The sequence below is a fragment of the Petaurus breviceps genome, unplaced genomic scaffold, assembly GCF_028583685.1.
Source record: "Petaurus breviceps papuanus isolate PSGF00001 unplaced genomic scaffold, PetGlider_PUasm1.0 689, whole genome shotgun sequence".
Classification (NCBI taxonomy): domain Eukaryota; kingdom Metazoa; phylum Chordata; class Mammalia; order Diprotodontia; family Petauridae; genus Petaurus; species Petaurus breviceps.
Genome location: NW_027186458.1, coordinates 924114 through 939325, shown reverse-complemented (window position 1 = coordinate 939325; position 15212 = coordinate 924114). Strand labels below are relative to the sequence as shown.

The 15212-nt window shown below is 36.2% G+C and overlaps 1 protein-coding gene across 2 annotated transcripts in view; it reads left to right on the top strand.

Annotated features, from left to right (window-relative positions):
• Positions 1–15212, top strand: part of FAT4 (FAT atypical cadherin 4) — a 236793-nt gene that overhangs the window by 207042 nt on the left and 14539 nt on the right. For both annotated transcript variants that reach the window (XM_069104858.1, XM_069104857.1), the window contains exons 12-15: positions 2339–2424; positions 4359–4538; positions 8020–8144; positions 10176–10393. In XM_069104858.1, the coding sequence (XP_068960959.1) occupies positions 2339–2424; positions 4359–4538; positions 8020–8144; positions 10176–10393 (609 nt within the window). The remainder of the gene's footprint in view (positions 1–2338; positions 2425–4358; positions 4539–8019; positions 8145–10175; positions 10394–15212) is intronic.

The window sequence follows — 15212 nt, the reverse complement described above, 5'->3', positions numbered from 1 at the left end:
CCTTTGTCCCTCCCTCCCTCCCTCCCTTCCTTCCTTCCTTCCTTCCTTCCTTCCTTCCTTCCTTCCTTCCTTCCTTCCTTCCTTCCTTCCTTCCTTCCTTCCTTCCATCCTTCCTTCCTTCTGCCCTCCCTCCCTTCCTCCCTCCCTTCCTTCCTTCCTCCCTCCTTCCCTTCCTTCTTTCCTTCCTTCCTTCCTTCCTTCCTTCCTTCCTTCCTTCCTTCCTTCCTTCCTTCCTTCCTTCCTTCCTTCCTTCCTATTTATCTTAAAAAGACATTTTCCTTTATAGTCTTTATATTTTGTCTCTACTGACAATACGGTTTAATGCATCCTTATAAACTAACTGCATGAGTCTGTTCCATAGGCTCCAGAGGGTGATGTTCTTAGGAAACATAGTGATTTTCCCCAGAAGAGATATGACCTTTGTTTCATAAGGAGAGATATGACTTAAGCCTTACATTTTGAAAACAGATTCAAAAGAAGTGCTTCATCAATCACAGCACAGAGTCACTTTAAGAATTTTCAGTAATGAATCATCCTATATTAATCCCACTATTGAGAACAAAATGCCACTCATGTTTGGGAAGTGCATTAAGTCTTTCAGAACACTAAGAAACCATTTAGAAAATCATGAGGGTACACTATATCAAAAGAACTTGTAGATGAGATCCTGGTGATTTGTCATGGAAATAAAAGTCTGAATATTTACTCCAAATGTTACCATATACTGTGTGTTATTAAGAAGTAGAAACATAAAAAAAATCCATCAGATACATTACATGGACTTTTATTGAGAGTTTAATTTTATATGTCTTGCAAAACAAACTGATAGACTGAAATATAAAGATCCCTTTCAGCTAGTGAAGTGGAATGTCCACCATGAATTGATTTGATATTTAGGGAATCTGAGGAATTGTGTATTTTCTTTTAGAGAATACTTTTGCAGTTCTCCTGTTTCTACCTATAGTCAATACATATTTATTAAGCACCTGTTGGTGCTTAATGTGCCTGGTACTGTGCTAAGCACTGGGGATGTAAAAATGATGAAACATTTCCCCTGCCCTAGAAGAATTCACAATCTCAAATAGTTGGAAAACACCTAAAAATGGAAAAAGAAAGGGATCATTGCCAACAGGCATACCAATAAACATGAATCATAGACTTTAGAATTGGAAGAAACCTTAGATATCATTGAGTCTACCTTCCTTATTTTACGGATGTAAGAAAGGAGAATTATGACTTGCCCCAGATCACAAAATAATAGGGGAGGGGATTTGAAAACAGATGCTTTTCCTCCAATATCAGTGTTTCTTCCACAACAGTGGAAGAGCCAGAAGACCTAGGTTCTAGTTTCACCCCCAAATTGCACCAAGCTCTTAAATCAGCAAGTTGTTTCAAAAGAAACATGCCTGTTCTACAGATCTGAGAGAGTAAAAGATGGTCATAGATATGAATACAGTTTGAAAAGTCAGAAGCACTAACTAACTAGAATGGGAAATATCATCCCTTAGACTCATGGTAGCTCACCAATTTGGAGCCTGAGACGAAAATACTCAAACCCTCAACTTTCCACCAATTCAGTTCAATTTAACAAGTATCTAGTAACTTAAATTCATCAAGTATTCATTAAAAATAAAAGATCTACTATGCTAAGTGGTAGGCATACGAATACAGCACATCGCTAATAGAACAAAAACTTAAATTCAGGTGCTGTTTTTCACATTGTCTTCCTATTTCAGTAGCTAACTATAAGACATAAAAAGCACTTACTAATCACTTATCAAATTGGATTAAATCAAATGTTAGTGTGATTTACAAAAAATAATGAAATATCATTAAACTAAGAGTGTATCTACATATAGATAATATTATAATATAACTTTATATGCAATATTGCCTTGTTTATCTTAGGGAAAAATGAGTAAGACTCAAATAAAGGGCTTTTATCTATTTTGTCTAAATATAGTGAAAGTTTCACAACTTTTGTAAGGCATTTACAATGACATTGCCTGGCTGTTTTAAATAATTTTTAAAGAGAGGGCAACACCATTGTCACAGAAGAGCAGATGAAAAATCTACTGACTCTCCATTTCTGTACACATCATTCAAGAAGATGCAGGGTTATGTGCCTCTAGGTTTGAAGTTATGTCATTAAGAATCAAAGCATGTCTTTGTTTAGCTACACTTAGTTATATCTACATAGTTATATCTATGTCATATAGAGACAGTTATATCTACATCAGTTATCTCGACATGGAACAAATCCCTGGGTGATCTAATTGCCCCCATGACATGCAAGTAGTCAAATAATTAATTCCTTCCTCCTCCTCTTGCTTTGTAGGCAGCTTCCCTAACTGTGGATTCCTGCTCTGAAGACCAAGAACCAGGCTACTGCACCGTCAGTGCTATGGCTGTTTCAGATGACTGGTGAGGTGACTTTTAAATTGTCTTTGTCTTATTCTGTCATGTTTTTTAAAAAGAAATTTACAATTTTCATACAAATTGTGTTCATTACATTGTATTCATACAAATGGCAAACAAATGATTCCCTTCATTAGCATCAAAGCCACTCAGGAAATATATTTCTAATCCTACTCAATACCTAGACAAGAATAGGCATTGTAGAAAATGGAAATGGTGAAAGATGTGACCCCTGTGAGCGGGAACCTCATGGACATATTTAACATACCAGTCAAAAAGGCAGCATGTATAAATTGTACAACAAAGATTTAAAAAAATGTGAGATTCTAGAGAAGAGTGAGATTGATGAAACAGTGATTGGGAAAAAGTCCGCGAAAGATTTAGAAATTTAGCTTTCTTGAAGAATGATTTAAGATTTCCATAATATCTGTCTATAAAACAAGTTTGGTTTTAATGGTTAAATTTAGTAGTGGGTAGCGTGGTACAATAAAAACTGTATCTTGTTTTTTATAGTTGTTTGCATATCCTCTTCCCCATTCGAATGGGAACTCTTTGTTGGATGGTCTTTTTAACTTTGTCTATATCCCCAGAATCTAGTGCATTGTCGAGGCTTAATAAATGCTTGTTGACCAATTGACTTTTGTGTCAGAGGATCTTGTCTCAAATTCTGCTTTTGACACTACCTGACCTCCTTGGGCTTCAATTTCCTTATCGAAAAAATGAAAGGGTTATGAGAGATGACCTCTGAGACTCCCTTCCACCTCAAACTCAATAATCCTGAATTTGCTGATGACAGCTGGAATACAGTGGCTGGACAACTGGCCTCAGAAGCTTCATGTCCTAGGTTCATGTCCTGGCTATGACACATACTGCCTCTGTGACCCTGGACAAATCATTGAACCTCTCAGTCCTCCAACTCTGACTATAAGTTGTAGAGAAGGTCTAAGATATATGGTGACAGAGGGAATTTCTTCATCTGGTCAATGAAATTTCATATCTTGTCCTAACTACAAGGATACTTACAGTGTATCTTCTATTAAAAACTGCACCATCACTAACTAAAATTGGATCACTATAGATGCCTTTAATAAAATCAGGCTCTTCTAGAAAATCTGTGAAATCAAGGGAAAGCACAGGTCCTTCTGGGATAGTAGAAGTCAATGCTATTGAATTTTATACATTATTAGTATTGTTAATAATGATAATAAAGATAACTTTTTAATAGCACTTGCTGGATACCAGGCATTGTACTGCGTGCTTTGTAATTATTATTTCATTTAAGCAACATTTACTGTTGAGGAAAAAAAATGTAGCAGGTTTTTTAAAGGGTTGAGGTGTCTTGAATAAAGATCTAATTTACCTGTGATTTCATCTATGAAAGAATCTCTCAGAGTGAAATCCTTCACATGGTCAATTTGCTGTAAACATAGAGAGTTAATTGAGGACATTTGGAGATTAAGTGACCTGCCCAGGGTCACTAAATATTTGTTTGCTTATTATTTCCTCCGCTGGATTGTGAGTTTCCTGAGGGCTGTGACTATCTGTCGCCTCTTTTTGTATCCCCAGAATTCAGTAGCGTGCCCAGCACTTAGAAGGTGTTTAGTAAATATTTATTGACTCACTGGCCAACTGACCAAATGAGATCATGTTGAGAGCTTTGCAAACCCTAAAATGCAATTTAAATGGTACCTATTATTATCATCATAGGATTGTGTTAATATTTAAACATCAACCAAAATTAGAAAACATTGGCAAACTGTAGCACTCTTTAATGAATCCTTTTGTCAGGATGTTGCATGCTTGGACCCAAAGTGCCTATAAAATATAATGAAACAATACAGAAAAAGCCCTATACATATGCTCCTTCATAAGTTTCTTAATCTGCCTCCAAAGACTGAGTGAGCACTTAGAATACATTGTGTTTTCTTTCCCTTGTTCAGGACTCTTGACGTGCAGCCAAACAGAGTTACGGTTGGTGGCATCAGGTCCCTGGAGCCAGTGCTTCAAAGGAGAGGACAAGTTGAAAGCTATGATTTTGTTGGTTGCATAATGGAGTTTGCCATTAATGGACGCCCTCTGGAACCGAGTCAAGCATTGGCAGCTCATGGGATCATTGATCGGTATGCCAGCTGTGTTTCTAGTTCTACTTAGAAAAATTATAATTGTTCTCAATTATGCACAACATCGACAGCAAAAAGAAATACTATATCTGTAGGTTTGGGTGCATTTATTCAGTTATAGTCATAAATGATATTTCTGATCTATTATAAGTAAATGGCATACTCTTTCCCCTCCCCCATTTAATAGCATTTTGCCAGTTGTATGTAAAGATAGTTTTCAACATTCACTTTTATAAGATTTTGAGCTCTAAATTTTTTTTCCTCCTATTTCTCCTCTCCCTTCCTCAATCCAGTAAACAATCTGATGTAGGCTATACTTGTATAATCATGTTAAACATATTTCCACATTACTCATGCTGTGAGAAAAGAATCAGAATAAAATGGAAAAACCAAGAGAAAGAAAAAAAAATTAAAAAGTGAAAATAGTATGCTACAATCTGCATTCAGAATCCATAGATATTTTTCTGGCTACAGATAGCATTTTCATCATGAGTCTTTTGGAATTGTTTTGGATTATTGTATTGCTGAGAAGAATTAAGTCTATCACAGTTGATTATTACACAATGTTGTTGTTACCATGTACAATGTCCTGGTTCTGTTCACTTCACTCAGCATCAATTCATGTAGGTCCAGGTTTTTCTGAATTCTGCCTGCTCATCCTTTCTTATAGCACAATAATACTCCATTATATCCATATACCAATTTTCAATTCTTTGCCACTAAAAAAAGAGCTGCTATAAATATTTTTGTATGTGTGGGTCCTTTTCCCTTTTTATAATCTCTTTGGGATATAGCCCCAGTTGTGCCTTTTGGCAATTACATAACTTACTATCATACTCTCATATAATACCTTGGATTAGTAAGCATGAAACCACAATTCCCATTCATTGGTCCCTAGATTTACTCACCTGGAGATATCTCCAGGCCCCAAATTCCATAAGGTGCTGAAATATGGTTTTAGTCAGTTAAGATCTTAATCTGTTATTTGAGAATGTTCTACTTGCTAGAAAAAAATCAGGGGTTAAGTTATCCCTCTTACTTCAACATGTTAACCCACCATATTGAAATACTCAGAATGTTTATGCTCCCTTTTATTCCATTAAGAAGTTTTGGAGGATGAAGGTTAGAATGAAGTTTAAACACCAGCTCTACCTGAACTCTTCCTGTGACTCTGAACCTCAGTTTCTGCACCTGTAACATTAAGTGGTTCAACTGGATGATTTCCAATGTCCATTTAAGCACTGAGTTTCCATGAGTCTATGAATTCAGAACCTTTAAATTATGTATTTTTATACAAGAATCCCCAAAGTCAGCGCAGTTTAAAAGTACATTCATTCATTCAGGAGTACATTCATTAGAGTGCAGTTTAAAACTACAGAAAATGTTTGGGAACACTCTGTATTTATGTATAGGTAGCTAGATTGCATGATGGTTAGAGTACTGGACTTGGAATCTGGAAGATTTGAATTTGAATCCAGTCTCAGATACATATTGAATGTATTACCTTGAGCAAATCATTTAACCTCTTTGTGACTCAGTTTCTTCATCTGTAAAATGAAGAAATTAAACTCAATGATCCCTTTAATCACAAAATCAATGTACCTGAAATTGTGTGAGGTGTTTTGGGGAAAGCCTATGCTCTAGTTTTTTTTAAGGTACCAAGAGAGATGAGAATATAAGTCCAATACATAATGAAATATTCTTATGTGGTACACCATTGAATTTACTGATGGTTCTGAATTGGAGAGCCCTGACAATAAGTTTTCTTGAAGAAGTATATAAAAAAACAATTTAGAGAAATCGAGAAAATATTCATGAGAAAAGTGAAAAGAGCTATTTTTGAAGAATGGGCAAGGTAGGGTTAAGGGGACAAAAGGAAGGGACAGAGTACTGGCATTGGGGTCAGGGAGATGTGATTTCCAATTCTACCTCAAATATGTACTGGTATGTGACTATTGACAAGTCACTTAAACCTCTTTGAGCTTGAGTTTCCTTATCTGTAATATGGGATTAGTAGTAAGACCTATTTCCCAGAATTGTTGTCGGGATCAAATGAGAAGTTTGTACTTCTAAAGAACTTTGTAAAATACTTTAGAAACTTTAAAATGCAATATGAACGCTAGCAATTATTTTTCTGTTGTTGCTGTTTTGAGGGAATATTAAAAATCAGGAAACATAAGAATTATTTGACTTAATAAGCATCTATTAAGGGCTGTTCTAGGTGTTAGGGATATTAATTTAAAATAATAATAGAATTCCTACCCACAACGAACTTACATTCTACTTTCTAAATTGATGAATTTTTTTTTGGTTAAATGGTATCCCCATGCTTAGCACAAGGCTTGACAGATCGTAAGAGCTTAATAAGTTTGTTTCCTTCATTCACATGCTCACTCATTCATATGAGAAGTATTAATAGCATCTTATATCTTGGAGTCTGGTGGCTGGTTTGTATGCACCATGCCAGACACGCTTATCATTTTTTAAATGGGTTATTGCCTTTTCTTCTAGTGCTTGTACAAAGAGGAAGAGTCCATAGAGTAGGAAAGTAGCCCCTGCTAACCTGTGCCCTAATGAGAACATGAGTAATTTTTCCACTCCTGACTTCCTGTTTCCAGTCAATAAAATCAAAGTAAATCTGCGATTCTCTTTTAGCACTTGTGAAATAGCCTTTGTTCTATGACTATAGATTTGAGAATGCTTGAAAGAGGGTTAGTAAGAATGCTAGGTCAGAGATCTTGGGCTGATTGTCTAGGTCATGACCTGGGTATGTCTTGTACACCAGTAAAGCTGTCTGAGGTCTTTGGCACAGAGGGCACCAAAGGCCTGGGCAGCAATAGCTATACTATGTGATTGGTAATGATTATGACCTTGATGCCTTTCCCCGTCTTTGGGGGCATGCCTTTGTCAATGACCACAGAATCTCCAAACAGGGGCTCACATTTCTTATGATCAGGCAGCTGGGTGGCACAGTGGATACATTGCCTGATTCACCTTCGTGAATACAAATACAACAACAGACAATTAATAGCTATGTGGTCCTGGGCAAATCATTTAACCCTCTTTGCTTCAGTTTCCTCAAGTGAAAATGAGCTGGAGAAATAAATGGCAAACCACTCCAGTATCTCAGCCAAGAAAACTCAAATGGGGTCATGAAGATTCAGGCATGACTGAAACAACTCAAAAACAGCATTAACAGAATTTCTTCTGATTATAATTCATTTGAAGTCAATCCCCATGTTTCTTAATGTCATTTTAAAATACCCTCTGGATTAATAAATATTACTTACCAATCTGTGGCACCATACCAAGAGTGGCAGGAGACCTAAGGAAGAATTAAACAAAATCCCTTGCCCCAGGGACTTCACATTCTAATGAATAAAGTCTGAGGAGAAATGTTGCCTGCAGACCTGCCTCTTTCTCCCATAGGTGGAACTAGGCTGATTTCTCAGTCCTGAACATTTGTTTTCACTTTATTTAGGTGCCCTAGGCTGGAAGGAGCTTGTACCAACAGCCCATGCCAACATGGTGGCATATGCACAGACCACTGGTCATGGCAACAGTGCCAATGCAAAGAAGGATTGACCGGGAAATATTGTGAGAAATGTATGTATGGCAATGCCTTGGTATATTATATATTCCTAGACTTTTGATTAGTTGCCTCATTCCAGATGGAAAATTAATCAAGACTTTTGATTAAACACAATTATTGAGTCAAAGTCAATAAATTACCTTTATTTTCTATAAGATAATGATTAGCTTAATAAGATATATATTATATTGGAAAGTAAAATGACAATGCTTTTATGACTAATGGATAAACTGATAAGAAGCATTATAATGGATACTAGGTGTTTAGGTTGGAGCCAAGAAAACCTAGGTGGAAATCCTGCCTCTCGCACCTATAATTCTGACCAGAGCAAATCATGTGCCCTCCCAGAGCCTCAGACACTGCCACTTCAGGATGAATTGACTAAGTTCTAGGTCAGTTGTCCTATACTTTTGTGGAAGGATTTCTCAGAGTTCCAAATGGAAGTTGATTACTTAGCTTACATTTCAGGTCTGTTGGGAAATCCTACAGATGAGAGCACTGGGCATTTAACTCATAATGTCGCCAGAAGGGTATGAATTACTAATTTGTAAATACTGTGATAATGTTTTTAAAAATTGCCTTTCAGTAATTTGACAGTGTACTTATTTTTCAGGTCCAAGATCTTTTTATGATTATTCCTTCAAAGCCATTTCATTAAATTTAAGATAATTTCTTTGCATTCTCAAACCCCAATCCTCATCCATCATTACTTACTGGGGTTGGGAGAGAGGGTGGGGCTGTCACAGATAACTAATGTTACAGCTAAATGGCTAATCTCTAGCACTTAGATCAGCACAGTTATTCCACCAGAATTTGGGAGGAGGGAGAGTTGCCAAGTCATGCAAGAAACAAAGAGAAATCCCTTGATATAATCAAGAGTCAGATGTCATTAAGTATCTTGAGTTATGACAGGTATGATTAGGCTTAATTATTTAGGACAGAAAATCTCAATAGGGAGTATATGTTGCCCTATACTTTGTGAAAAGTTATTGAGCCTTAGGAACCTAGCCTTTTCCATATTACTGTATCATGGAGCTGGATGGTACAGTTGGTAGAATATAGATTCTAGAGTCAGGAAGACTAATCTTCCTGAATGCAAGTCTGGCTTTAGACACTTCCTAAGTGTGCCCCTGGCCAAGTCACTTGATCTTGTTTGTCTCAGTTTCCCTATCTATGAAATGAGCCAGAGAAAAAGATTACGAAGTACTCTAGTATCTTTGTGAGACCCCAAAAGGGGTCACAAAGAATCAGACAAGACTGGAAAAAAAAAACAACTAAATATCTATCTTGGAAAGGGAGATGACAGTGAAAAAAAACATTCATCCATTCCCTAAGCACTTTTTGAGTTCACTCTTTATGTGAGACTCACAGAGTTTGATTTTCACTTTCCAATTTATGTCTTGACTGGTGCCAGGAACATGGCCCATTATGTCCTTGGATCCCCTTGTTTCAGAAGTATGTAGATATTTTGAGACTACATAATGTGCATCCCTGGAGTAACCCTGCTGATAAAGGTGGTGGGTAGAATCAAAGTATTTGCTGTGATACCTCTCTGTGCATACTTTCAACAGATGGGAATCTATCAAGAGGTCCCAAAGTATATTAAGTATGAAACCACATGTCAAGCCGGGACATTAAAAAATGTTCATAAATCCTGGGGCAGGCTAGTTTAATCACTGCTGATTCCCAACAGGTGGCTACCTCTCCAAATGTCAGTGATTTATCTGTGGAATTATTTTAATGACTATCTCACCAATGAGTGATTACTCTTGTAAAGTGTTTTTCATTGCAAGGCACAGAAACTAATTCAGGAATTTGAATCAACACAAATCTACAGGTGGAAAAAATTGTTTGGTTCTTATAAAGAGATCTGTGTTCCATTGGCATTTACTGGAAATTTCTGTTATTCTTTTGTTCATTTTCAAAATCTATCACTTTAGCAGATTCCTTAACTGCAAGGATGAAGGGTTTGGACTCATTGACCTTTTTTATGATTTTTATTCTTTGAGAAATATTCATTTCATTTTCCTCTCTTCGGCTGTCAGCAATGACTCCTGACACGGCGTTGTCTCTAGAGGGCAAAGGACGACTGGACTACCACATGAGCCAGAGTCGAAAGTGGGACTATTTGTTAAGACAGAGCATTCGAGGGGATGTAATGGAGCCTTTTGGGGTCAACAGCTTTGAAGTGAAATTCAGAACGAGAAGTGAAAATGGGATTTTAATTCATATCCAGGAGAGTAGCAATTATACTACTGTGAAGGTGAGAGTAAAGAGCTAATGCTGATTTTATTCTATGGGACTGCCTACCATGTCATGGTTTAAATCCCTTTACCCATAATTTCTGCCCCTTTTCTTTACAAAGCATTAAAGCTTAGATGAATGTTGGGCGCTTGTCCAATTTCAACTGTCTTCTCTATTCCCCAGGCATGCATTTCAGCAACAAAGAGTAACAAAGGTCTGAAAGACTGAGTTTCTAAGTATGTAATTTGAAATTAAGGAAAATGACTACTGTTAGGCTACAATAACTGCTTTTTTTCCTTGCCTATTTTATAAAATATGTTGATATTCCTTTTTCTGTGATTATACACACACAGATGCAGATATACATGCAGACATACACACATATTAAAAAAATCCCCTCCACACAATGAACATCTATGAATTGGGGGGAGGGGAGGGAGAAGATGAAGGGGAGAGATTTCTCTCTTAACTTCTTCTTTCAAACCAAACTATATGTTTATTACTCAATAGACAGAAAATAATCAAATATATTATTTATTTGTTCTCTTTTTTGTTCTATAGAACAAAATGTAATGATTTCATTGAATTCAGGGATAGAGATGACAATCAATTTTTTTAAATTTATAATTAAATCAAATTTTCTGAAAAGTTGGCCAAGAGATCTCTAATGAAAACACTCAATAGAAATTACCTTTCACAAAAGAATTCAGTGGTTGAGGTGATGTCTTTTGTCTTCCTCATATCACTGGAGGAAGCAATTAATTTGGCAAAGCATTGTTTTAGACAGGGATTTGTCATCAATTTCTAGAATTTTTTTTTAAAGTTACCTTCAATGAGTACTTTTCATCTGTAAGACCATTAACTTCTTTGTTCATCTACTCCAGTGTGGTTTCCCCATATGTAACTTTATACAGAAAACATATTCCCAGGGTGTTTTGTAGGTCATGAATGCTGGTAAATTCTGAGAAAAAGCCCAGACCTTCTGAGTTCTATTTCTCCTTTGAACAAAATGATTCCTAGGTCACTGAGAGATTCATAAGCAAAGTGGGGGGTGGGGCAGAAAAGTATGTAATATTGTAGATGTGATTTGGGATACAGGAGCAGACCTAAATAAAATTCTAAAAATTCCATCAAAATTCTACAAAATCTTAACTTCTACAACCTCCTAGACTTGTTTCTCCTGTATCATTTCTAGAAAATACTAGAAGTAAAATGAGAAACTATCTTCTCGGGAATTTTATAATGATTCAAAACAGTGAGACATAAAATGGAGAAAATTATAAATCTCTTTATGAGACAGAGCAAAAACAAAGAATTAAAGGCTATTTAGAAATAAAACAAATCATTGTTAACCCTCAAAATACTATTCACTTGATTCTATGCAAAAGGGATATCTGCTAGAGATAACTACCCTTCTTGGCAGAAGAGGGAACAGCTAAAGTGGGAGCCAAGAGTCCTGGGTTTGGTTCCTCCCTCCATCCCTAGATATCTCTTTAATCACTCACACTTTAATTTATCTCTCTAAGCCTCATCTCAAAAATGCAAAGTTTGCAAAGACAATTTCTATTCTTGTTTTAAAATTATTTAGCTCCATTCCTTCAATCTCATGTCCTTTGTCCCCCAGGTTCAATTCTTGAATGTAATAATGAATAACTAACAATTATATAGGGAAAGAGAGTATGATACAAAATACAAATTTAGTTGTCAGCTCAGAAAGTCCAAGGTGAAGGCCTGCCCATGACAGACTAACTCTGTGCCCTTTGTTAAGTCATGTAGTCTTTTAATACACTGGGAAATCCTCTAAGGCCATAAATTACAGAGGGGTTGTCTAGATGTATTAGTAGAAGAAGTTCCCTAAATCCGTGACATTACATGTCCAAACCAAACAAAATAAAGTAAAATCTAATAGTGGTTTACACATAATGCCATAGCCTGATATTATGCTGATTACTTTTGCCAAGCACTAGAATATTGTAGTCTACTGAAAAAGATGCCTTACTACTCCAAATAGTCTGACTATCTTAATAGGAAAAACAAAGTGGATGAAAAACTTCTATTGTCAACAGTATAACAGAGAAAGCATAGGAGAGGCAGTTGATGGATGTGAGCGAATAAGGAACATCAAAGAACAGGAGTAAAGGATGCCATTAAAAACATTCATTTAAAAATATCAGACTTGTCTCACAATGGAAATGATAGTTAAGAGGTGGAAAACTGGAGTGACCCACTGATACCTTTATAGTGTCCAGAGAAAATAAAGAAAGCCTTCATGTAGTTCAGTGCACAGTCTTACAAAAGGACATAAAAATGAGTCAAACAGGATGGGTGGACATTAATGGCAGCTACTTGAGCCATTGGAGGAATCATCTAAATAAATGTATGAGGTCGATTTCTGTCTCTAATGTTTCATATGAAGTGATGAAGACTTGAGTTTGAATCTTGCTTCCGGCACTTAGTAGTTGTGTGACAAATCAGTTCACTTAACTTTTTCTCAACCTCAGTTTCCTCAGCTGTAAACTGGGAATTATAATAATAGTTCATCCCTCAGAGTGTTGGTGACATATGTAAAATGCTTGAAGATTTAAAATATCTAGAAGTACTAGTATTATTATATACATTATCTCATTTGGTCCTCACAACAACTCAGTGAAGTAGTTACTTTTTTATCTTCATTTTGCAGATGAGAAAATTAAGACTCAGCAAACTAACATCACATAGAAAGTGTCAGAGAAGATTTTGAACCCAATTTTCTCCTGAAACCAAAACATCCAACATTTGTTTAATTTTGCCATACTGACCCTATGAATCATTGGGTACTAGAAAAGGGGAAAAAAGTAAAATAAAAACAAAAATTATTGGGTAAATTAGAAAACATATTACATTTCAAGAATTTTTCCTAAATTTTGGATAGATAAAAAGTCAGGAATAAGGAAACAAGAGAATGAATACTTCCAAAACAAATTTGGAGAGAACATCCAACTTTTTGTGGTCTCAGATATTTTTTATCTACTTTTTTTGGTTGAATTTGTCTTTTTTCTTTGCAGTTTGTGCAGTTTCCATTCATTTATTTCCAAATCCCCATACCTATTCACTGATATATCCAGTATTATAATCTGTATAAACCAAATATTTCAACATGTAATTCAATGTAGTTAAAGAAATCCAAGGTGACATCTTCCTTCCTCATGCAAGAATTGCAATGTCTGGATCCATCTTTGTCACTAGTAAAATGTCACTTGATATTTATTCCAGAAGTGTTTTAACAGAAAGACTTGGTCTGAGACTGGCCTCTGGCATATGCTGAATCTGTGACCATGGATAAATGACTTAACTTTCCCTGGTGCCCCAGTTATCCATCTTAATTAGAGGAAATTTCTGAATCAGAAAGTCCCCTCACATTTGAAATCATAGATAAACAATGAGTAGATTAGTAAGAAATAAACACCAAATAATGGAATGCAAGGGTACAGATGTCTAGGTTCCAAACTTTTACAGTGTGGGAAGAAGAGACCCAACAAGTGGAGAAATGTTTAGAAAGGGTGAGTGGGAAAGAGCTGTTGTTACTCAGGCATGTTCAACTCTTTTTGACTCCACTTTGGGGTTTTATTGGCAACGATAATGGAGTGTTTGACATTTTATTCTTCAGCATATTTTACAAATGAGGAAACTAGGTCAAACAAGGTTATGTGACTTGACCAGGGTCACACAGCTAGTAAGCGTCTGAGGACTGATTTGAATTTGTGAAGATGAATCTTCTGGATTACAGATCCAGTGATCTATCCAGTGTACTTCTTAGCTGGTAAGGAAAGCTGGTCAGGTATGTAGACAGAAGAAATGATAGTAAGGTATACTTATGATATTCTGAAAGAGATGATATGAATATATCCAGAAGGGACTTTAGAAGTATGCTGGCCCTTATCTTTAATTTCTTATAGATGAGAACCATTGCCAAGTGTTAGAGTGAGGGAAAAAAGAGCTAATTTGGTTGGGGAGTTGAGGAATAATGGCAAAAAAGGAAGACAGAGGGGAAACATTTATAAGATGTGTCTATCAACAATGTCCTGGCTTCCTAAACTTTTGTGATTTACTATTGAACATCAAGCTTCTTAAATCTCCAGATGACTCAGAGATACTTTAAGAAGGACACAAAACAGCTTTGAGGGACTAAGAGAATGAATAGGAGGACATTATTACAGAATCTAGGGATCAACAAATACTTACAAAGCACCTACTATGTGCCAGGTGGGGCAGCTAGGTGGTACAGTGGATAGAGTACTTCACCTTGAGTAAAGAAACCCGATTTCAAATCACCAGATGCTTGCTAGCTGTGTGACCGTGGGCAAGTCACTTAACCCTGTTTACTTCAGTTTCCTCATTTGTAAAAAATGGTCTGGAGAAGGAAATAGTAAACCACTCCAGTATCTTTGCCAAGAAAACACAAAATGGGGTCATGAAGTCAGACACAATTGAAAAAAACCTAAACTACAAAAATCTCCGTGTCAGGAGTTAGAAATACCAAGACAAACGTGAGAAAGTCCCTGTCATCAAGGAGCTTATATTAAACCAGAGAATTAAATATTGAACATAGGAAGAGACCTGAGAGGTCATCTTGTTCAACACTTGAATTTTACAGATGAAGAGCCTGAGACTTAGAAAGTAGAAGTACCTTGTTAGTAGTAGTGTCAAAGACAGGACTTAAACCCAAGATATCTGGTTCCAAATCCAAGATGCATACCATTGTGAATGGAGCCATAGAGTAATAGATTGTCATAGTCTTTCCAGTAGGAATGGCAATATTATTTTTATCATTTCTCTGAGAAAGTGGTAGAAAGATGATA